The sequence below is a fragment of the Hyperolius riggenbachi genome, chromosome 1 (genome assembly GCF_040937935.1).
Source record: "Hyperolius riggenbachi isolate aHypRig1 chromosome 1, aHypRig1.pri, whole genome shotgun sequence".
Classification (NCBI taxonomy): Eukaryota; Metazoa; Chordata; class Amphibia; order Anura; family Hyperoliidae; genus Hyperolius; species Hyperolius riggenbachi.
Genome location: NC_090646.1, coordinates 445,434,755 through 445,456,999, shown reverse-complemented (window position 1 = coordinate 445,456,999; position 22,245 = coordinate 445,434,755). Strand labels below are relative to the sequence as shown.

General features: G+C 45.6%; 2 protein-coding genes across 2 annotated transcripts in view; one reads left to right on the top strand and one right to left on the bottom strand.

The window, feature by feature from the left end:
• HNF1A (HNF1 homeobox A) overlaps positions 1 to 22,026 on the top strand; it is a 112,059-nt gene extending 90,033 nt beyond the window's left edge. Inside the window, exons 6-9 of the mRNA XM_068238643.1 lie at positions 7,062 to 7,238; positions 7,310 to 7,431; positions 14,763 to 14,877; positions 19,169 to 22,026. Of these exons, the coding sequence (XP_068094744.1) occupies positions 7,062 to 7,238; positions 7,310 to 7,431; positions 14,763 to 14,877; positions 19,169 to 19,296 (542 nt within the window). The 3' untranslated portion in view covers positions 19,297 to 22,026. The remainder of the gene's footprint in view (positions 1 to 7,061; positions 7,239 to 7,309; positions 7,432 to 14,762; positions 14,878 to 19,168) is intronic.
• C1H12orf43 (chromosome 1 C12orf43 homolog) overlaps positions 18,873 to 22,245 on the bottom strand; it is a 30,693-nt gene continuing 27,320 nt past the window's right edge. The window contains exon 6 of the mRNA XM_068238654.1: positions 18,873 to 20,282. Within this exon, the coding sequence (XP_068094755.1) occupies positions 19,817 to 20,282 (466 nt within the window). The 3' untranslated portion in view covers positions 18,873 to 19,816. The remainder of the gene's footprint in view (positions 20,283 to 22,245) is intronic.

Sequence of the window (22,245 nt, the reverse complement as noted above, 5' to 3'; positions counted from 1 at the left end):
GGGGGCAAGTGCAGGTAACAGGCAGTAACAGTCAAGTGGTCACTGTGGCAGGCAGCTAGTAAAGCAGGACCAGCAAGGTGTACAGAGGTAAAGCAGGACTAGCAAGGTGTGCCGAGCAGATGGGGCAAGAGGGCACCAGTAGCAGGCAGGGTAACAGGCAGATACACATTGTGGCAGGCAGCTGGATACACAGGTCCAGCAAGGAGATCCAATGTACAGGAGGGCAAACAAGGGTGCTAGGGCACAGAGTTCAGAAGTGCAGATAGGGCAAGCAGATAGGGCGAGCAGGGGTGCAGGCAAGGGGCTAGGGTGGCATATAAACTTGCTTACCAGAGTAGCTCGAGCCCTTCCCGGTGTGTAGCAGAGATGGAGAGGTCGCAGCGAAGACTCTCTGGCGCAGATGGAGTCCTGGAGTAACATGGGTGACCAACCAGGGCCACGTAACTGCAGGGACAGCTCAGCGTGGCAGTGATGCTCCAACGGGGTGGATGCCAGAGGCCACGTGGGTGGCCGAGCAGTCGGGGCTGCGGGGACAGCGGCAGCGGTGTTCCTCCTCCAGCTGCAGGGACAGTGGTGGCGCTGATCCTCCGGGGGTGGATGTCGGAGGCCACGTGGGAGCCGGGCAGCCGGACCTCGGGGCTGCAGGGGCAGCGCAGCGGTGATTCCTCCTTCAGCTGCAGGGACAGGGGTGGCGCTGATCCTCCGGGGGTGGATGTCGGAGGCCACGTTGGAGCCGGGCAGCCGGACCTCGGGGCTGCGGGGGCAGCGGCGATTCCTCCTTCAGCTGCAGGGCCAGGGGTGGCGCAGATCCTCCGGGATGGATGTCGGAGGCCACGTGGGAGCTGAGCAGCTGGGCCTCGGGGCTGCGGGGCAACGGCAGCGTGATCCTCCGACGGGGATGGATGTTGCGTGGGTGGCCGAGCAGCGGCGTTCCTCCACCAGCTGCAGGGACAGTAGCGCTGATCCTCCGGGGATGGATGTCGGAGGCCACGTGGGAGCCGAGCAGCCGGACCTCAGGGCTGCGGGGGCAGCGGCAGCGGTGTTCCTCCACCAGCTGCGGGGACAGGGGTGCCGCTGATCCTCCGGCGATGGATGTCGGAGGCCACGTGGGAGCCGAGCAGCCGGACCTCGGGGCTGCGGGGGCAGCGGCAGCGTGATCCTACGACGGGGATGGATGCTGCGTGGGTGGCCGAGCAGCAGAACGAAGATGTTGCAGACCTCAGATGGCTTGTGAGCACGTAGGTAGCCTAGACAACCCCTACACTAAACTGAAAAGACTGGACAAAACAAAAAACACTAAAACCCTAAAACTAAAGCTAGTAATTGCCGGGAGCCGATGCGACCGTGGCTGCTCACGTGGGCGCCAATCACCTGCTCCTCCGGTTGATAGCTGCAGTACATTCTTAATCAGCTGCTCCTCAGGTTGATAGCTGCCGTACAGTCTTAATCACCTGCTCCTCAGGTGACTAGCTATTACAGTACTGTCTGGATCTCCTGCCCCTCAGGGGATCACCTGCTGCAGTACAGTCTGAATCACTTACTCCTCGAGTGATCACTCTACATTGTCTCACTGTGCATCGCCCGCTCCTCGGGTGAAAATATCACTACTCCTCTGTGTCTCCAGCCTGCTGGAGTACTGATTAGGATAGTGGGTATCTCTATCAATATTTACTATTGCACCAAACACTATCTTACACCTGAGTGTCCTGTGTCTTGCTATACTTGTATTATTGGTGATTCTGCAGATCACCACATAATCAGGTATAACATCTGTATTATTGGTGATACTGCAGATCACCAATAATCAAAAAATCTGTTCTTGTTGACACCAATCGTTATAGAATGCTGTTAAACACAAAAACATAAGGTAAATGCATCCTATGCTGTCAATAGAATGCGTTTACACCGTCAAATGAAACACAAATGCATGACACAATGCAAAGTCCCGACCTATTCGATTTTTCCACAGCCGGACCCCAAAGATGAATCGGACACAATGGAAGCCTATGGGAATGGTGTCAGTTCCCACTAGGTTTCCTGCTGCAAGACAAATGTATACCTGTTCTGTGGAAATTCAGTGCCGCTGTCCCCACTCGTCCCGGAGACCAGAAAGCATAGGGCTTCCTGTTGGTTTGCAAAAGAACCAGTGGGAATCCTTCTGCAACGGAAAAAATGTTCAATGGTTCAGTTCATGAGGTAGGTAGGATTCACATTTTTTTTTTTTTACAAACCAAGAGGAAGCTCCATGCTTCCTGGTCTCTGGATGAGCAGTGGGTAATATGGACGTCGAGAAAATCGGCAGAGGTACCTGCGGACGGGTGGCTACACAAATGCAGTGGCCTGTGTGAGCAACACTAGGGTATCTGCTCAGAATGTGATAGCATCCTGAGTGGATGTGCTTACCGTGCAGTTTACGTATAAACTTGTTTGCGGTGTAGTGTGAACTCAGCCTTAGAAATAATATCTTTATTGTAAGACTTCTAGAGCAGGTATTGTGACTTGATTTCCATTTTTGGCTGAAATTGGCCTAAGTATCTCACATTTGGCTTCTGCTTTCTCATCTTGGACTTTACTTATTTTCACTTCATATATACAGTGGGTTGCAAAAGTATTCGGCCCCATTGAAGTTTTCCACATTTTGTCACATTACTGCCACAAACATGCATCAACTTTATTGAAATTCCACGTGAAAGACCAATACAAAGTGGTGTACATGTGAGAAGTGGATCGAAAATCATACATCATTCCAAACATTTTTTACAAATAAATAACTGCAAAGTGGGGTGTGCGTAATTATTCGGCCCCCTGAGTCAATACTTTGTAGAACCACCTTTTGCTGCAATTACAACTGCCAGTCTTTTAGGGCAGGGCTTTTCAATGTTTTCACTCACTGTACCACTTTTATCACCTGAAAAATGTGAAGTACCACCAGTGTGCCAGCACAATAGATCTGACCAGTTCAGGCTCGGCTGTTTCCAGAGGAGCCCGAGCAGAGAGCCGCTACCACGCATACTCACACCAACAAGGAGATCTTCGAGGGGTTCCAGCGCTGGATCCCCTCTGCTGAGGAGGAAGGGGGAAGTGTGATGATTTGCTTAGCTGCCTGTGCAGGCAGGCAGCTTTTTGACCATTGTGTAGGTTTGCATGCTGCAGGACTCTGGAAAGAAGAGCTTCTGTCAGTTTTGCAGCTTGTGCTTGCTGAGGAATTTGCATACGTTGTCATGCAAATTGCCTGGCCACATTCATTGGAGGCGTGTACTATAAGTACTATGTCTTTCCCACAATGCTTGGCTGATCATAAGGAGTCGTCCTGTGAAACACTCTGGAGAGTGTCAGCCATGCTCTTTGTTTGAAGATCAGCTTAGAGTAATTCCTGGAAACTGTGCTAGGCAGGTTCCCTAGTGCAGTTAGGATTGTTTATCTGTTTTGTTTGTCTGTTGCGATTGTCCTGTCCCAACGGTGGTCGATAGGAAATCGTTCTGATCTCTGTTCTTGGAGTATAGCTGGTGCAGCGGTTGCTACCAGCTATCTCTTCTGTTCTGCCTCTCTGGATTGCACTAGCATCCTGCGCTAGTGCTGTGGATCCTTCTGTTCTGTTACTCTGTCCCTGGATCGCACTCGCTTCGCGCTAGTGCTGTGGATCCTTCTGTTTTGCCTCTCTGGATCGCACTAGCATCCTGCGCTAGTGCTGTGGATCCTTCTGTTCTGTTACTCTGTCCCTGGATCGCACGCGCTTCGCGCTAGTGCTGTGGATCCTTCTGTTCTGTTACTCTGTCCCTGGATCGCACTCGCTTCGTGCTAGTGCTGTGGATCCTTCTGTTCTGTCTTCCTGGATCGCGCTAGCCACTTTCGCTAGTGCTGTGGATCCTATCTCTCGCTTGTCCCTGTTTTCGTGTGTCTGTCTTGTCTGCTACGATCGCTTGCTGGAGGCTCGGTGAGGTAGCCGTTAAGCATGCGCTCGCGTCCTCTGTTTCATGTTTGTCTGTCGATGGTTAGTTAGGCATGCTTGTCTCTATTGTGCTTATCACGTGGAGACCGCGTAACCGCGTGCACTGTTGCGAATGAGTGCGGTGTTCGCGGTTAGCTAGCATTTGTTATTTTCCGCATCTCCTCATTGTATGATTTGCTGTGCCTTTGCTATCCTCGTATTCTGTTCTGATCTGCCTTGTGTCACTTCTGGCAATCTTGCGGTTGCGTTTCTGTTTCGTATCTGCTGTTGTGTGTGCGCGGTCGCGGGGTGGCGACTAGATTGGCGCACACACATACAACCTGTCCCTTTGCTCGTTCTCATTCGCAATCGCTTCTCTTGCGATTGCGTTCTGCGCTTCGTACAATTCCTGTCTGGCATTTTTGGAGGTACAGAGGATTGGTTCCTCTGCACTCCCCAGCGCCATCTGCCGACAGGAATTTCCCTCTACGGGTGCGTAGCACCTTTTGCTGGGTGCCTGCAATTATACGCTTGTGGAGGATTTCCGCCGTATCAGCGCACGCGTTGTGCGCTGATCACGGAGAAAGTTCCACAATCGTTACAGGAAGCCTCTTTAGGATCAAGAGGCTTCCTCCTCCCGGGGCACTTTTTTCTTACAGGTACACTTTAAGAAAGGGGGGGGGGGGGCATATGGTAGGGGAATAGCAGGAGGCATTGGTGGTGAGGCAAAGGAGCAAGTGAGGGGTAGCCAAACTTTGTGGAGGCACGGCAGGACCAGGACAAGCGGCAGGTGGGCAATTAAAGAGGCACTTAAGTCACCTGAAAAAAATGAGTTTTACTCACCTGGGGCTTCCCTCAGCCCCCTGCAGCCGATCGGTGCCCTCGCCGTGTCTCGGAGATCCTCCCGTCCTCGCCGGCAACCACTTCCGGTTTGGCCGTCACCGGCCGACATGCATGGGTATGCGAGTGATTCTTCACGTTCCCAGCCATAATATCGCCCCCTATGCTGCTATTGTGGCCTCCTGGCCGCAATAGCAGCATAGGGGGCAATATTTTAGCTGGGAACGCGAAGAATCACTCGCGTTCCCATGCCTGTCGGGTCCTGACGGCCAATTCGGATGTGGTCGCCGGCGAGGACGGGAGGATCTACGAGACACGGCGAGGGCACTGATCGGCTGCAGGGGGCTGAGGGAAGCCCCAGGTGAGTAAAACTCATTTTTTTCAGGTGACTTAAGGTTCACTTTAAGTAGCAGACAAACTTGGAATGTCCCACCTGGCCAACAGCAAAGTACCACTGGTAGTACGCGTACCACAGGTTAAAAAGCCCTGTTTTAGGGTATGTCTCTACCAGCTTTGCACATCTAGAGACCGAAATCCATTCTTCTTTGCAAAACAGTTCCAGCTCAGTCAGATTAGATGGACAGCGTTTGTGAACAGCAGTTTTCAGATCTTGCCACAGATTCTCGATTGGATTTAGATCTGGACTTTGACTGGGCCATTCTAACACATAGATATGTTTTGTTTTAAACCATTCCATTGTTGCCCTGGCTTTATGTTTAGGGTCATTGTCCTGCTGGAAGGTGAACCTCTGCCCCGGTCTCAAGTCTTTTGCAGTCTCCAACAGGTTTTCTTCCAAGTTTGCCCTGTATTTGGCTCCATCCATCTTCCCATCAACTCTGACCAGCTTCCCTGTCCCTGCTGAAGAGATGCACCCCCTGAGCATGGTACTGCCACCACCATATTTGACAGTGGGGATGGTGTGTTCTGAGTGATGTGCAGTGTTAGTTTTTCGCCACACATAGCGTTTTGCATTTTGGCCAAAAAGTTCCATTTTGGTCTCATCTGATCAGAGCACCTTCTTCCACATGGTTGCTGTGTCCCCCACATGGCTTGTGGCAAACTACAAATGGGACTTCTTATGCTTTCTGTTAGCAATGCCTTTCTTCTTGCCACTCTTCCATAAAGGCCAACTTTGTACAGTGCATGACTAATAGTTGTCCTATGGACAGAGTCTCCCGCCTGAGCTGTAGATCTCTGCAGCTTGTCGAGAGTCACCATGGGCCTCTTGACTGCATTTCCGATCAGCGCTCTCCTTGTTCGGCCTGTGAGTTTAGGTGGATGGCCTTGTCTTGGTTTACAGTTGTGCCATACGCCTTCCATTTCTGAAAGATCGCTTGAACAGTGCTGCGTGGGATGTTCAAGGCTTTGGAAATCTGTTTGTAGCCTAAGCCAGCTTTAAATTTCTCAATAACTTGATCCCTGACCTGTCTTGTGTGTTCTTTGGACTTCACGGTGTTGTTGCTCCCAATATTCTCTTAGACAACCCCTGAGGCCCTCACAGAGCAGCTGTATTGTACTGACATTAGATTACACACAGGTGAACTCTATTTAGTCTTTAGCACTCATCAGGCAATGTCTATAGGCAACTGACTGCACTCAGATCAAAGGGGGCCGAATAATTATGCACACACCACTTTGCAGTTATTTTTTTGTAAAAAATGTTTGGAATCATGTATGATTTTCGTTCCACTTCTCATGTGTACATCACTTTGTGTTGGTCTTTCATGTGGAATTTCAATAAAATTGATTCATGTTTGTGGCAGTAATATCACAAAATGTGGAAAACTTCAAGGGAGCCGAATACTTTTGCAACCCACTGTATATCACATTTATGAATGGCTCTCAGCACCACCGCATGCCCTGGCTCTTATTATGGTCCTCAGCATCCCCCAGATGCGTTGACACTTATTCTGTCATTCAACACCCCCGCATGCCTTGACTCTTATTCTGTCTGTCAGCACCCCTGCATGCCCTCGCTCTTTTGCTGGTCCTAAGCATCCTCTGACTCTTATTCTGGCCCTCAGCACCCTGCATACTCTAGCTTATTCCAGTCTTCAGCATCCCTTGACTCTTATTCTGTCCCTTCACAACCTCACATGCCCTGACTCTTATTCTGTCTGTCAGCACCCCTGCATGCCCTGCTACTTTTTCTAGTCCTCAGCATCACTTGACTCTTATTCTGACCCTCAGCACCACTCTTATTCTGACCCTCAGCACCACTACTTGATGAATCATTAATTAAACTTAATTTGGCAGAAAATAATATTGACGTCAAGCTGACTTTGTGTTCCAGGTCTTACGTCCCAATCTCAGAGCGTGCCTGTGATCAACAGTGTAGGTAGCAGTCTAACAACCTTACAACCTGTGCAGTTCTCACAGCAAATCCATCATTCACACCAGCAGCCAATTGTACAACAAGTTCAAGGTCACATGACACAGAATCCCTTCATGACCCTTCAGTCTCCACATGGTAAGAGTCTAGTCATGTGAAAATATGATGTGTCCTGTGTAAGTCATTACTTAACTTTTCTTTCTCTGCAGCTCTGTACAGCCACAAATCAGAAGTAGCCCAGTATGCATCAGCTAGCTTCTTCCCACAGACCATGGTCATCACTGACACAGCAAATCTGGGAACACTTACTAGTCTGACGCCCAGCAAACAGGTAATTACCACCAGTAATATATATCTAAAATGATGAATCCCCATGGAACCATAACATAGTTGAATGAATGAAGTGCACTTTAGGCATATAATGTATAGGCTATGGTCCTTAGCCTGATGCATGTTATGGATTGGGAGACAGGAAATAAACAGCAGTAAACCACAACATTTCCAATAAAGATACTGTTTTTTTAGTACAGTACTCAACTGCATATGTTCTTCCTTACTGTAATCCAGGCATGATAAGAATGTACAAGTTGCCACTACAGACTTCCCTTTTACATACTGTATGCCACTTGCAGTGTGCTGAACCTCTGCCACATCACATTCTGTGTGACTAGTAGTGGTAAACAAAACATTATACTAACATGCAAATTTCCCCAGTCCCAAGAAAAGCTTCCAGCTCCTGAATGACTGTAAACCATGGTCAGCTAAGTTCTCAGAAACAGCTTTGATTTGTCCACTGTCTTTTTCTGTGTACATGGAAACATGCTACTTAGGACAATTTTTTGTTCATACTTATAGATCTGGTGTTTTTAATCCTGTTCTTGCAAGTGTATAACTCAAAAACTACTGAAGTCAAAAGATCAACAAGCTAAAGGCATAGAAATGTTAGCCTCATATTCCTTTCAATAGGTTTCCTTTACAGTGTTCATATATAAATAAGATGCAAGAGCGTGGGCCAAAGTCACCTACAACTCATAGTGCCAAGCTTGTTGTGCAGTTTAGTGGGTGCGGGTGCCAAGTAGCGAATCTCCCAAAGCTTGCTAGCGGCTGGTGTCTGTAAACAGGTACATACAGTGCTGCCCATAATTATTCATACCCCTAGCAAATGTTGACTTTAAGTTACTTTTATTCCAATAACAAGTTATTTTTTTGAATGGAAATGACATAGGTGTCTTCTAAAAGATAAGAAGACAATGTACAAGAAGCATTATTGTGGAAAAAAAACATTTCTCAGCTTTTATTTACATCAAAAAGTGTCCAGTCCAAAATGATTCATACCCTTCTCAATAATCAATAGAAAAGGCTTTATTGGCTATTACAGCAATCAAAAGCTTCCTATAATTGCAGACCGGCTTTTTGCATGTCTCCACAAGTATTTTTGCCCATTCATCTTTAGCAATGAGCTCCAAATCTTTCAGGTTGGAGGGTCTTCTTGCCATCACTCTGATCTTTAGCTCCCTCCACAGATTCTCAATTCGATTCAAGTCAAGATTCTGACTGGGCCCCTCCAAAATGTTAATGTTGTTGTCTGCTAACCATTTCTTCACCTCTTTTGCTATGTGTTTTGAGTCATTGTCATGCTCCACTGGTGCCCAAGGCCAAGTTTCTCTGCAGACTGCCTGATGTTGTCTCTGAGAATCCTCATGTATTGCTCTTTTTTCATGGTGCCGTTTACTGTGATTAGGTTCCCTGATCCATTGGCTGAAAGACACCCCAAGAGCATTAGGTTCCCACCACCATGTTTGACAGTGGGGATGGTGTTCTTTGAGTTTAAGGCTTCTACTCTTTATGCCAAATGAAGGAAACATCATTGTGACCAAACAATTCAATTTTTGTTTCATCTGACCATAACACAGATGACCAGAAGTCTTCTTCTTTGCCCAGATTAGCATTTGCAAAGGCCAAGCAAGCTTTTGTGTGCCTTAGCTGGAGAAGTGGCGTCCTCCTTGGTCTGCGTCCGTGGTACCCAGCAGTGTGCAGTGTCCGTTGGATTATCTGCCTTGAGACATTGCCATCAGCAGAGCCCATATTCATCAGGATGACCTTGGTGGTGATCCTTGGATACTTTTTCCCCTCTCTCACTATCCTCTTGGCCAGCACAGATGTCACTCTTGGCTTCCGACCATGTCCTCTGAGATTTTCCACAGTGGGGAAGATGTTGTATTTTTTAATAATTCTCTGCACTGTAGCCACTGGAACTTGAAAACATTTAGAAATGGCCTTGTAGCTCTTTCCTGACTTGTGGGCAGCCAAAATGCGCAGCCGCAGGTGCTCACTGAGCTCCTTTGTCTTAGCCATGTCTGTCCACAAATCAACTGCAAAGGGCTGCTGTTTTTCACCTGTTGAGTTGATTAAAACAGCTGTTCCCTATTTGGAATGGTATAAACCTTTGGATTCTCCCACAGACTGTGACAGTTTGTGAAAAGTATGAATAATTTTGACACTTTTTGCTCAAATGAAAATAAAAGCTGATAATTTTTTTTCCTCAATAATGCCTCTTGTACATCATCTTATTATTTTTTGGGAGACACCTATGTCATTTCCCATCAAAAAACTACTTGCTAGTAGAATAAAAATAACTTTAAGTCAAAATTTGCAAGGTGTTTGCACACCAGTAATTATGGGCAGTTCTGTATGATACTATTCCTACTAAGAAATCCTTTCTGAAAAAAAAAGAAAATTCCTGTTCTCCCATACAGCAAGTGTTAAAAATTAGTTATCACCTATGTAATGAGGCAGCCAAAGTCAAATTTACCCCATGTCCCAAAAAATCAAATTGAATGCAAAATCTTTTATCTGGCTAACTAAACAATGCTGATTAAAGCGGAATAAAATCCAGCATTTCTTCTTTGTTCTAAAAAATTATTTACAGCATATTATACTGCATGCAACCAGCATTTTTTTTTACTAGACCAGCATTCAAAGGGTTACACACAGGGCTGGAAAGTTCAGTGCAGAGAAATGTGGAAGCATCTGAAGTGTAGATTATGTTATCTTGTGTTTACTTAATTGTGTGAGGTGAGGAATGTGACACATTCTCTGACTGTGGAGAAGCTCCTGGACACAGACAGAAACTCAAAGCATTTCTGAATTCAATACATAATGAATAAAACCAGTTATTAATAAAATGCAAAGTGGCATTATTGGCTATCTGCTCCTGTCAATCATAGGTAACCCCTCTCTGCTTCTCTGAGTCATGGCTCCTGCACAGTCTCCGCACTGTTTCCGACACTAAGAGAGCTGCCGGTTATGATTGAACATGATACTGGGCTTTACCGCTTTCTGTAATCTTGATGAATTGACATTTGCTGACATTTGTTGGGGTGTTTACCGCACAAGTGGGTAATTTACCTCACTGTTCGGTAATTTCAGCTTGCCATGCGGTAACAGCCTTGAAGAATTGACATTTTAAAAGATGCTCCGAAAAATCATCTGTTTTCAGCATTACCGAATGTGGTAATGCTTGATGGATTGAAGCTTATATCTCAAAGTGTAACTACTTCCCTACCCTTGGTTATTTCCCCCTAAAAAACAGAGAACGTTTCTACATTTCACACATAAATAATCTATACCTTGTTTTTTTTTTTGCCAATTAGGCTTTCTTTGGGTGGTACATTCTGCTAACAACATTTTGAATGTATTTTACAGGGAAAAATAAATAAAAGTAATTACCGTATTTTTCGGACTATAAGACGCACCTAGGTTTAAAGGGCAAAAACTAGGGGAAAAATATATATACTAAACCTGGGTGCATCCATGGTCCAGGAGTGTCTGATAGACCTTTCCTCCCCCAAGATGTTTCTGTCTCACTGCCAAGCTACATTAACCCCTGCTGCCATCACAAACTATACTAAACTACACTTCACTAACCCCTGCTGTCCCCTCCCCCCAGCTACACTGCACTACACAACTCCCCCCCTCCCCAGCTACACTAAATAACCAATACAATTACAGGAAATCTCACCAGCCTGGGTGGCAGTAGCTGGGTTTGGTCTGGGTGTCCATGCGGTCCTAACCAGGTGCACAGTAGGGTGGCATCAGCATCACCAACGTGATCCAGTGTTCCTAAGCAGCATAGGAGCAGCTGCTTTTATCATCTACAATGCTCGTTCTTTGATCTTTTATCTCCCCCATTGTTCCCCACAGCAGGGCGATCCACATGTCTCTAAGGAGAAGCCGCTGTTATAATCCACTCTGCTTGTTCTTTGATCTTTATCTCCCCTAGCGTGCCCCAGCAGTGCGATCCACAATGAGCGGCATAGGAGAATTCCCTGTTATCATCCACACTGCTCCTTCTTTAATCTTTTATCTCGCCCAACGTCAGCCCCGCAGCAGCGCGATCCCAGCTGACAAAGTATCGGAACATCTTCAGCCGCTATAGCGGCAGTCCTCAGAGGCTTCCGTAGTGCCTTGTTTACTTGTGTCATCACATGACCCCGGCGCATTTCTCAGTTTTCAGCTATAGTTTGAAAATAAAAAGTGGTACTGTAGATTAAACCCACACATTTTATTTGCCCATTTGTCCTGGCTATTACAACATTTAACTTATGATCCCAGTACAATGTATGGCGACAATAAATTATTTGGAAATAAAGACGATTTTCCCCCCCATATTCTGGCACTGGTTTTTAACGTAATTACCTCTTTATTAGCCCCCTCCCCCCAGTAGTTAGCGTTAGCCAGATGTGCACCTTTATATTACCCCCATCCCCATAGTTGGCCAGATGTGCCTCTGTACCCCTCCCCAGTTAGCCAGATGTGCCTGTTACCCTCCCCCCCAGTTGACTAGATGTGGCTCTTAACCCCCTCCCCCATGGATAGCCAGGTGTGTGTGTCCCTTTACTCCCTCCCTCCCATGGATAGCCAGGTGTGCACCCTTTTACACCCCCCCCCCCCATAGACTGGTGTTTGCCCCTTTACAACAACCCCCAAATGCTAGTTGTCCCCCCTTTCCCTGCAGGGAAGCATTACAATGCAGCAATCTCTCACCTGACCTTGTTCCTGCAATGATTAGTCTCCACTCCATACAGTACCGCTGTCAGCTTCACTATGACATCAAGCTGGGACCTGATACATTTGGCATAGCGAGGCTAAATGCAGCAAAGTATGGAGGAGAGCCTGATAGCCACAGAAACAAGGTCAGGCGAGAGATCTTTACATAGTAATCCTCCATACTGCCTGATTGCAGCATTGGGGGGGTAATTACAGGGGTGGAGGGGAATCGGACCCCTGGGAATGGAATTCCTGTTAACTGTAGTTAGAAGGAGGGGAGGCTGATGAGCCCAGGTTCCGCGTGCTGTGCTCATTTCATGGCAGTATCTTATATTCAGGTCGTGTGGGTTTCAGAAACCACTTGGAACGACGTGAATATACTGTAGTTCGGATGTAAAGTGGTTAAGATGTGATGACAAAAGTGTTCCTATTTCTGCAAAAATGTGTGTAGTTACTGTACAGTATGTTATCCATTCTAAAGGTGTACACACACACACACACACACACACACACACACACACACACACACACACACACACACACACACACACACACACACACACACACACACACACACACACACACACACACACACACACACACACACACACCATACAGGTTTTAAAATATCTGTTCAATTTAAAAATTGCAATTAATTTTTCTGACCGATTGTAACATTCAAAAAATATGACCAATGTACCACACACATATGTTCAATTTTTCCCCTATTATGATAAAAATGATTAGAACCTGCAACTTCCACCTCCGCACCATCTCCAAGATCCGCTCCTACCTGTCCCCTGACACCACTAAACTCCTTATCCACGCCCTTGTCATCTCCCGCCTAGACTACTGCAATTCTCTTTTGTCTGGCCTCCCCTCTAACCGTACTTCTCCACTTCAATTGGTAATGAATGCGGCAGCCAGACTGATACATTCTTCTCAGTGCAGTGCCTCTACAACTCCGCTCTGTAAAGCCCTACACTGGCTCCCCATCAGCTTTAGGATCAATTTCAAAATCCTGTGCTTGGCCTACAAATCAGTGCACAAGACCTGCCCAACCTACATCTCTGATCTGGTCCACAGGCACATACCAGCCCGCCCCCTCCAATGACCTGCGCCTAGTCGCACCACGCATATCTCAGTCACATGCACGATTGCAGGACTTCACCAGGGCTGCCCCTACTCTCTGGAACTCATTCCCAAAAGCCATCAGACTCGCCCTCACCTTTAATACCTTCAAACAAGCTCTCAAGACTCACCTTTTCATGCTCACATACCCCCCTACACCAGCACCATAATATGTTCTGTTATGCTGGGAATACACGGGTCGATCCGGCGGCCGATTAGCCGCCGGATCGACCCTAGCCGCGTCCCCACTCGTCCGTGTAGATCGATTACCGCTTGCCCCCGCCGGCGCTACTTATCAGCATTTCCTTTCCCTGCCATTGTCCGCCGGCGGAGATCGAGCGGGCGGGGGTCGAGCAGCATGATCGGACCAGCTGAATATTATCAGCTGGCCGGATCCGCTGCTCGATACACGGTACAGAAGCGTACAGTGTATCCCCAGCATTACGTTTTTGTACAGTGTATCGAGTAGCTGATCCGGCCAGCTGATAATATTCAGCTGGTTCGATCACGCTGCTCGACCCCCGCCCGCTCGATCCCCGCAGGCGGCAATGGCAGGGAATCGAGAGGCTGATAAGGAGCACCGGTGGGGACGAGCGGTAATCGATCCGCGCGCATGCGGCTGGGGTCGATCCGGCGGCTAATGGCCCTCCCGGATCGACCCGTGTATTCCCAGCATTAGACACCCTCTCAACAGATGAACCTTCACCTTTTAGATTGTAAGCCTCTGGCAGGGCCCTCCTCCCTAGTGTTTCCAGCCTGATTATGCAATCTTACTGACAATCACCCCTCTCGTGGACTAGAACAGTCTCTATTTTGACCTATAACACTGTATTATCAAATCATTTGCATGATCTTGTTTTGTTGTGAGTTTCCTGTATGTTCTACCTTGTATGTTAACCCATTTATCTATTGTGCAGCGCTGCGTAATATGTTGGCGCTTTATAAATACAATAAAAAATAATAATAATAATATAGATCGCGGAAAAGCCGCCGCGTGTACTGGCAGCAAGGCGGCTGATTCCGCAAGGCGGTTTGCACGCAGCAGCGTGTCTGGTGTGGCTGGGTCTGTTAGTTCACACAGGTTGAGGAATACGCGCGCGCGCTGAAAGGCAGAACCTTTATGACAAACAAGGAGGGATCAGCTGACCAGGTTGGTCAGCTGACCTCAGAGCAAGTGGCTATTGGTTGATCGGTGATGGGTGGCGCGGGAGAGCTCCGCTCTATATATAGTTACTGCTGGTCAGTCTCAGGTTGTCTGCCGTTGCGAACACTTACGTGAAAGCACTCAGACTAGGTTATACTGCAAGGTGTGTACAGGCTTTAGTTAGATCTGATATATGAAATGGGGCATATTGCTAATATATTAACCAGATAATGATGTTTAATATTAGCATGATTATATAAAGCCATAAACATAACCTATTTAACATGAGAGAATTCTTGCATGCTACAGTGTGATTGACAAATGTATTCTGTAAACAGGTCCACTCTTTGCACTCAAGTAGTCAGGGAGACTCTCAGGGTTCCCAGCTCCACAGCCAAGACTCCAGTATCCTGCACCTTTCTTCCAGTCACCGCCTCTCCTCTAGTCCATCAGGTAAGGAATAGATTGTGGAGGGAGGAGATCTGAAATGCCTATATCATGAAACCACAGCATTTAAAATTGTAATGGGAAAGTATTTTTTCCTTGGTCCTTCTCCTCTTTAGACTGGAGCATACAGCACTCATGATTTTCAACACTATTAAAGCAGTGTTCCCCAACTGTCCTCGAGGCCCACCAACAGTGCATGTTTTGTGGAAATCCACAGCGGTAGTTAATCAGCTCTGCTGAGACACTAATTACCTCACCTGTGCATGTTTGTGGTTTTCTGCAAAACATGCACTGTTGGTGGGACTTGAGGATAGGGTTGGGGAACTCTGTGAAAATCTATAAGACTCGCAGACTTGCACCCGCGCAGTAGAGAGGACCCAATCGGGCTTGGCTATTTTTGCTTGAGCCCAAATCGGAAGGATTGCAGTCGCATACTGCAGATGCTACTTCGTCTGCACCACAGCCAACATCCTTGTGCGCTGTGTTTTCGGGGTAGACAGTGCTGGATCCCTGAGGCTTAGGAGGATAGGGAAAGCCTCATTAGGATCCAGAGGCTTACCCCTCCTAGGGTAAATAACCGCCAGGGGGAAGGGGTTTTGTTACAGAGTTTCTTTTACCCCCTCCCAACCGCCTAATGCCGATCCGCGGCGGGAGGGTGGCAGCTCCAGGACCGCCTAACACCAATTGGCGTCAGCTCCTGGAGGCAGGGTTTAGCAGGGCAAGCGAGCGCATGCGCAATTGTTCCCTGCAGAGACACAGAGCTTCCCTTGATCGCAGCTGGCAGGCTATTAACAAAAAACAAAACAAAAAAAATCCTCTTTGTTGACATCTGCACAGCGCTGTGATCTATACAACCAAGACAAATAACATTTATATTGCGCTTTTCTCCTGGCGGACTCAAAGCACCAGAGCAGCAGCCACTAGGGCGCACTCTATAGGCAGTAGCAGTGTTAGGGAGACTTGCCTAAGGTCTCCTACTGAATAGGTGTTGGCTTACTGAACAGACAGAGCCAAGATTCGAACCCTGGTCTCCTGTGTCAGAGGCAGAGCCCTTAACCATTACACCATCCAGCCACCACTATCTTAACCATTACACCATCCAGCTACCCATTGGCTGACGCCAATTGGTGTTAGGCAGATCTGTACAGGGGACACTTAGCTGTCCCTCCAAGCGGCTCACAATCAAATCCCTCTCATAGGTTGACGCCAATGAGAGCAGGCGGATGGATCGCCGCCCAGGGACAATTTAGGGGGAGGGGGGGAATTACAGCAATTTAAAAAAGGCTCTTTTTTTTAAATAAAAAAAAAACAAAAACTAATGACCGCAGTACCGATCAGAGACCACCAAAACAAAGCCCTCCTAGTGACAAGAAAAGGAGCCAAGATTAATTTGGGTGTTAAGTTGTATGACAGAGCCTGGTCACTAGGGGGGTGTAAAGCTGTCGTCCTCAACTGGTTAAATCTGAGTTCCCCAACCCTGTCCTGATGGCCCACCGACAGTACATTTTGCAGGAAACCACAAACATGCACAGGTGGGGTAATTAGTGTCTCAGCAGAGCTTATTAACAACCTTTGTGGATTTCCACAAAACATGCACTGTTGGTGGAACAGGGTTGGAAAACACTGCGTGTAAATGATAATAGATTCTACTTTAAAGGGAACCTTAACTGAACGGGGGGTAAAGAGTTTCACTTACCTGAGGCTATTACCAGCCCCCTGCAGCAGTCCTGTGCCCTCGGAGCCGCTCTGGAATCCTCCGGTCCCCCGCTGTCACTTAGTTTCGTTTTTGACGACTCACCAGTCCCTACTGCAATTAGCTCTGCTGCGAACCGCAACGCGTAAAAATATACGCGTTGCCGCATTCCACACGCTTAGATATGCGGCAACACGTATTTTTGTACGCGTTGCGGTCCGCAACAGCGCTAATTGCAGTAGGGAATGCGTCCAATAATACGTATGGCGGCCGGCCGACTGGTGAGTCATCAAAAACAAAACTAAGTGACAGCGGGGGACCGGAGGATTCCTGAGCGGCTCCGAGGGCACAGGACTGCTGCAGGGGGTTGGTAATAGCCCCAGGTAAGTGAAACTCTTTACCCCCGTTCAGTTAAGGTTCCCTTTAAAAGCTAGAAATGTCCAGTTCTCTATATACAGTACTTCATTGCCAACAGCAGGTGGAGTTAGTGCAATGGAAATGTTCTCCTGTTCAGGTTTTAGTCATGCATCTACAGTATATTGAGGATTTTAGCAGTACACTGTATACTGCAATAATAAAATGTTTTATTATAAACATAAACTGCATCAATTTAAAATGTAATCCAGATCAGATTGAGATATTTTCAGAAGAAACGCGACCGGCATTCGCTGATGTCAGTTATAAAAGATGAGTGAAAAATGGAGAGTGTTATTACCAAGCATAATTGAACTGGACATAAATATTTCCTATAATTGTGGCTTCAAATTCTACCTCATGATTTCACAGCACGGTGATATCTCTGGATGCAATTATATAATTGCTGGAAAGCCTCCAGATACCTGGTGGTGAAGCAGCTGCAGGAAGGGAAACAAATGCCAGGAACCACTTGCACTGCGATCTAGTCCTAACGTCCCTGCACAGGAATATTTCAAGTGAACAGAGACTATTTATAGAACTTCTATTAATCCAGGAGTTCATGTGATTAAGTACAAAGGAAATGCAAACACCTTTATATCAACCCCAAGGCATAGGATACACAGGCTTGCCTCATTATTACACCTTTATTGTATATCACCCAGCATAGCATTGTTAGCAACAGTGAAATAGTTTGATAGCCCTCAGGGGCTGATCCAATAAGCCTGGATTAGTCTATAAAAACAAAAACAAAATGTCTGCTATTAAATGGTGGTTTGCCATCTTAGAACAGAAGGTATTTGCAACAATTCAGAGTTAAGTATCTAACTGTGGTTACCCACAATGCACCACTGCTGAATATGCAAATTATCTATTTATGCCCCTGAGGCCTGGCTTACATCCAGAACCGCTGGTGTCTATAGCTTTAAATTTTACAGAGCTTAGGAGGGCTTTTTGGTCTTTGGGTCACCCCGGACTGCCTGGGTATTCTATTAAAGGGTAGAAGACTGCAGCCCCCATTGATCATACTAAAACACCGTGAGGAATGCTGAAAGGATAGTAAATTAGTAGATGTGTGGACAACCCAACTAAAAAAATGAATAAAAAGGGACCTACCAGTCAGTTACTAACCATGTGCTGGATAATGCATGCCACATGTGTTAAAGATAATGGCATTATCAAGGAATCACCTGTGTGCCCCAAGCCCTAAAGCTTATGAATCAACCGTTCAACAACCAATACAATGGTTCTAGAATGATCGGAAGTTAAACTATGATCATTCTCGTATGCCCAGAAATAAAGGAATTGTTTGAATTAATGTTCCCAGGTTTCCAAAAAAATGTACATTTTTTAAAAGAAAATCAATTATCAAATTGAAAAAAAAACTTGCATTCAACTGCACAATCAATCATATTATTGAATCAGTTATTCAATAGAATACGGTAATTAAATTGTATCATGTATGTCCACAGCTTAATGCCAGATGGCATTATCAATGTCCTGGTCTGTCAACCATAGTCTTTCACTTTTAGGCATATGAAATACTTTGGTAGCAACGTTTTATCTATTTATTTATTTTTGTTACTACAGTATTTAGGTGGAAAGGTCAGGGAGATAATTTTGAGTTAATGCAGAATTGTGCACATGTTTAGGCAAATATATTCTTCTTGAAAATGGAGTGATTGAATCCCTCCTTGGTTTCATGTGATCGACCCATTTTTAAGCTGCATAAGATTTACACCTCACTGACGAGAAATCCTATTTATAGTAGAACATAAAGTAGTAATACTTTGGCAAATTATAGTATTATAACCTACACGGATTACAGCAAAAATAAAAAAAAATAAAAAAAAGGAAGTAAAGAGAGCTGCGGTGTCCTGAAAGGGTAAAAGGGTTACGTTTGACAGATTTATTCTCTGAACTCATCAGACTTAACAATGATAGTTACAAACCACACATGCAGCATATTTTCCAACTTTTTTTTAATATTGGCCAACACTGAAAACATGTAGTATAGCCGAACAAATGTAAACTAAGTTAACCTATAATAAAAGGAATGAAAATTGCTTTAAAAAAAAAAAAAAAAAAAAAAAAAGTTTAGAATTTTTGAAAACCAGAACTGTGAAATGTTATGACTGAAACACTAATATAAACCAACATGCAGAATTTGTGTTCTTCTCTCCTGCACAGTATCTTCAGCCAGCCTAGTGCACTATCAGAATTCCAGCACCCCTGACAGCCACAGCCACCTGCTGTCCTCACCACACAGCACTATAGACAATTATATGTCCACACAGATGACATCTTCCTCACAATGAGAGGACTTCAGCTCTGCTGTGGATATACATCTGTCAGCAACATCCCCAGACTCCTACAGATGTGGTTGGAATTGAACAGCTACACAGAGAGAAATTACAAATCAGAGACTTCGGATGTCACCATCCAACGAACACACTCGTACTGGTCAAACATGGCATGAACTATGCCCCGTAAGAAACAGTAGCAGGATATTTTGGCAAGATGGGAGCACATGACAGATATTGTTGTATAAGCAGATACCATGAAAAACACCCATTTTATTAATCTTCTTTCCATGGAAACGGTGTTAATAAAACACATTCTTTTTGTATGATGCGGTACTGGAGGACAAGATCGCCTTACAAACATGGGACCTTCCGTGAGCTTCAGATCTGCCACCAACCACAGTAGAACTATACAACGTGAACTCTTTCTTTTATATCCAGTGGATTTTTTATACTGCCATTTGCCCCCTTCAGTCTCTGCAACTGGCATTTTGCCATTTTTAAAGATATGGAAAACCCGTGCTTATGGCTGGCCTCACGCAATCTTGTTACTCAACTTTTTGGCTTTCTTTTTCAAACCATTGGATTTAAGCTCTTGCCTCAAGTCCCGCTGGTCTGATTTAGTAGAGTCAGTCATAGGTTTGTCTTTTTCCTTTTTCTTCTTTTTTTTAAAGCCACTTGGTTCATCCTCTTCCCGAACTCTCTGAAGACCTGACTGAGTACAATCATTATCCAGTTCCCTATTCTTCTTCCTTTTCTTCTTTTTAAAACCACTTAATTCTGGCTCCTGCCTTTCTTGTTGATGGCCTGATTTAGAACTCAGCTTTTTATCCTTGTCCTTTTTTTTCTTCTTTTTTTTACATTTCTTTGTAAGTTGATTATCGCTCAGTAGTTCTGGAGTCTCCTCTGGGCCTGGCTGTAGAGCGCTGTGTCTTAGAATGTCTAGCCCTGACACAGCTGCTTCCCGGCACCTCCGCTCAGTCTCCCCTTCACTGTCCTCACTGCCAAATATGGGAAGGAACACATTGTCAGATTTTCATTGTTTTACTTGTATACCTCATGAATCATCTCATAAAGCACTAAAACAGCAAAATGATAAACACCAGCAGTGATTAAGCAGACCCAGATAAAGTTCTCTACATTGCAGATTTGATGTTAAAGTGATCATGATCCTGCACAATTTAAACTGAGCATATGATAAGCACATAGGTAAAAGGTTACCAGGTCAAATTTCCAGACAGGCTGTCCTGAATAAGGCTTGAGGTGCCCTCTAGTGTACAGAGTTTAATACTGCACCGTCTGTGTTAATTAACTTGTTTTCAGATTCTGCTGTGTCCCTGTGATGTTTTCCAGCTTCCCAGTATCCCCCCTGCAGGGCCGGTTCTAGTAACAATGAGGCCCCTGGGCAAAATTAACCAGGGCCCCCCCCCCAACAGACACCCCGACCAGGAAAAGGCATTAGGGGCTCTTTGTTGAAGCTGGCTGGCTGCTGGCATCCCACCCCCCGATCACCTTCTAACTTAACTGTTCTCCCTGGGGTGGGTCCTTGCAGAGTCTTTGTCAGACTAGGATCTCAGTGGTGCTGGCAGCCGCACTTCACCTACAGTCCATGGCTTCATTCACTCCCCGACTTCATCCTCGTTATAACATTCCGCGGGTCACAGAGAATATGCAGCCAGTGGTGGAGAAAGACAGGGAGTATTGAGCCACAAAGTGAAAGAGGAGTGTGACTGCCAACACAGGTGAGACGCTTCTCTGCCAAAGACTCTACAGAGGCCCTGGGAGCAACAATTAAGATGGTGGGAGACACCTTGGGGGCCCCTACAGGCTCTGGGGCCCTGAGGCAATCGCCCCCTTTGCCTATATGGTAGCGCCAGCCCTGATCCCCTGATGTGTAATCCTTGGCTGAGGATAATTGTTTCAGAGATATGCCCAGGAGAAATAATACTGTCCTGACTGTTAAGAGGAAGCCCCTCCCTTTTTACCTTCCAATCCTATCTATTGGGCCTTTTATTGAGATAGATGTCTTGTTCTCTGACCAAAAGAAACGCTTGGGAGCTCTGTTGTTTATGTTCTCACGTCCATGAACATTTGTCCTAATGTCCAGAACTGCCACTCAGTTTATATTGCCTAAGTTCCCATCAGGATCACTCTAAAGAAAATGTGAGCCATAACAACCCCTACATATCTGTGTACAAACTGAATGAGGCAAAAAGTATTATTACACTGACATGTACATTACTATTTAAGACCATGATGCATCCCAGGACGTTAGCAGTGGCAAGCACAATTCTGAGTGTTACTTGTGAATGCAAGCTGCTATCCATAACAAACATTTATGAATGCATGGTGAGATGGTAACAACTTCAGGCACATAGGAAAAGGTGAGCCTATAAGGCACTACATAACTATCATACAGTAAGCATAACGAGTCACATTACACCGTGGGTGACGTGCCATTGTGATACGTCACAGTTCCAAATGGAATACTAGCAATACACCTAAGATACCACTGAATATTCAGTCCTCCTGTCTCTCGGTCTACCAAAATAATAAAAAACAAACACTAAATGTTATCTTTTTGTAAAATTATGTTCAGCATACAAATATCACGCTACACAAATAATTTAACTTTGAAAAAGTAATCTTCTGTACATATATTACTATTTATATAGTGTTACAATGTATGCTGCACTTTATACTGTATAACAAGCCGAACAATAAATAGAATGAGATTTTGTTCAATTCCCTTGTATTATTACAAAACAATTGCAGAAAATATGAGCACTTGCCTTCTTTGTTTATTAATACATCACATTGTTGTTGTTTTTTTTTTTAAATCAGGCTTTATTAAAAAAAGAAGGGCATATAAAAAAACATGAATTGTAAATTATAAACACAGTAGCAGCAAGTCATAAAAGAATGAATAGCAAATTAAACACAGCTGTGGCACAGCGCAACCAA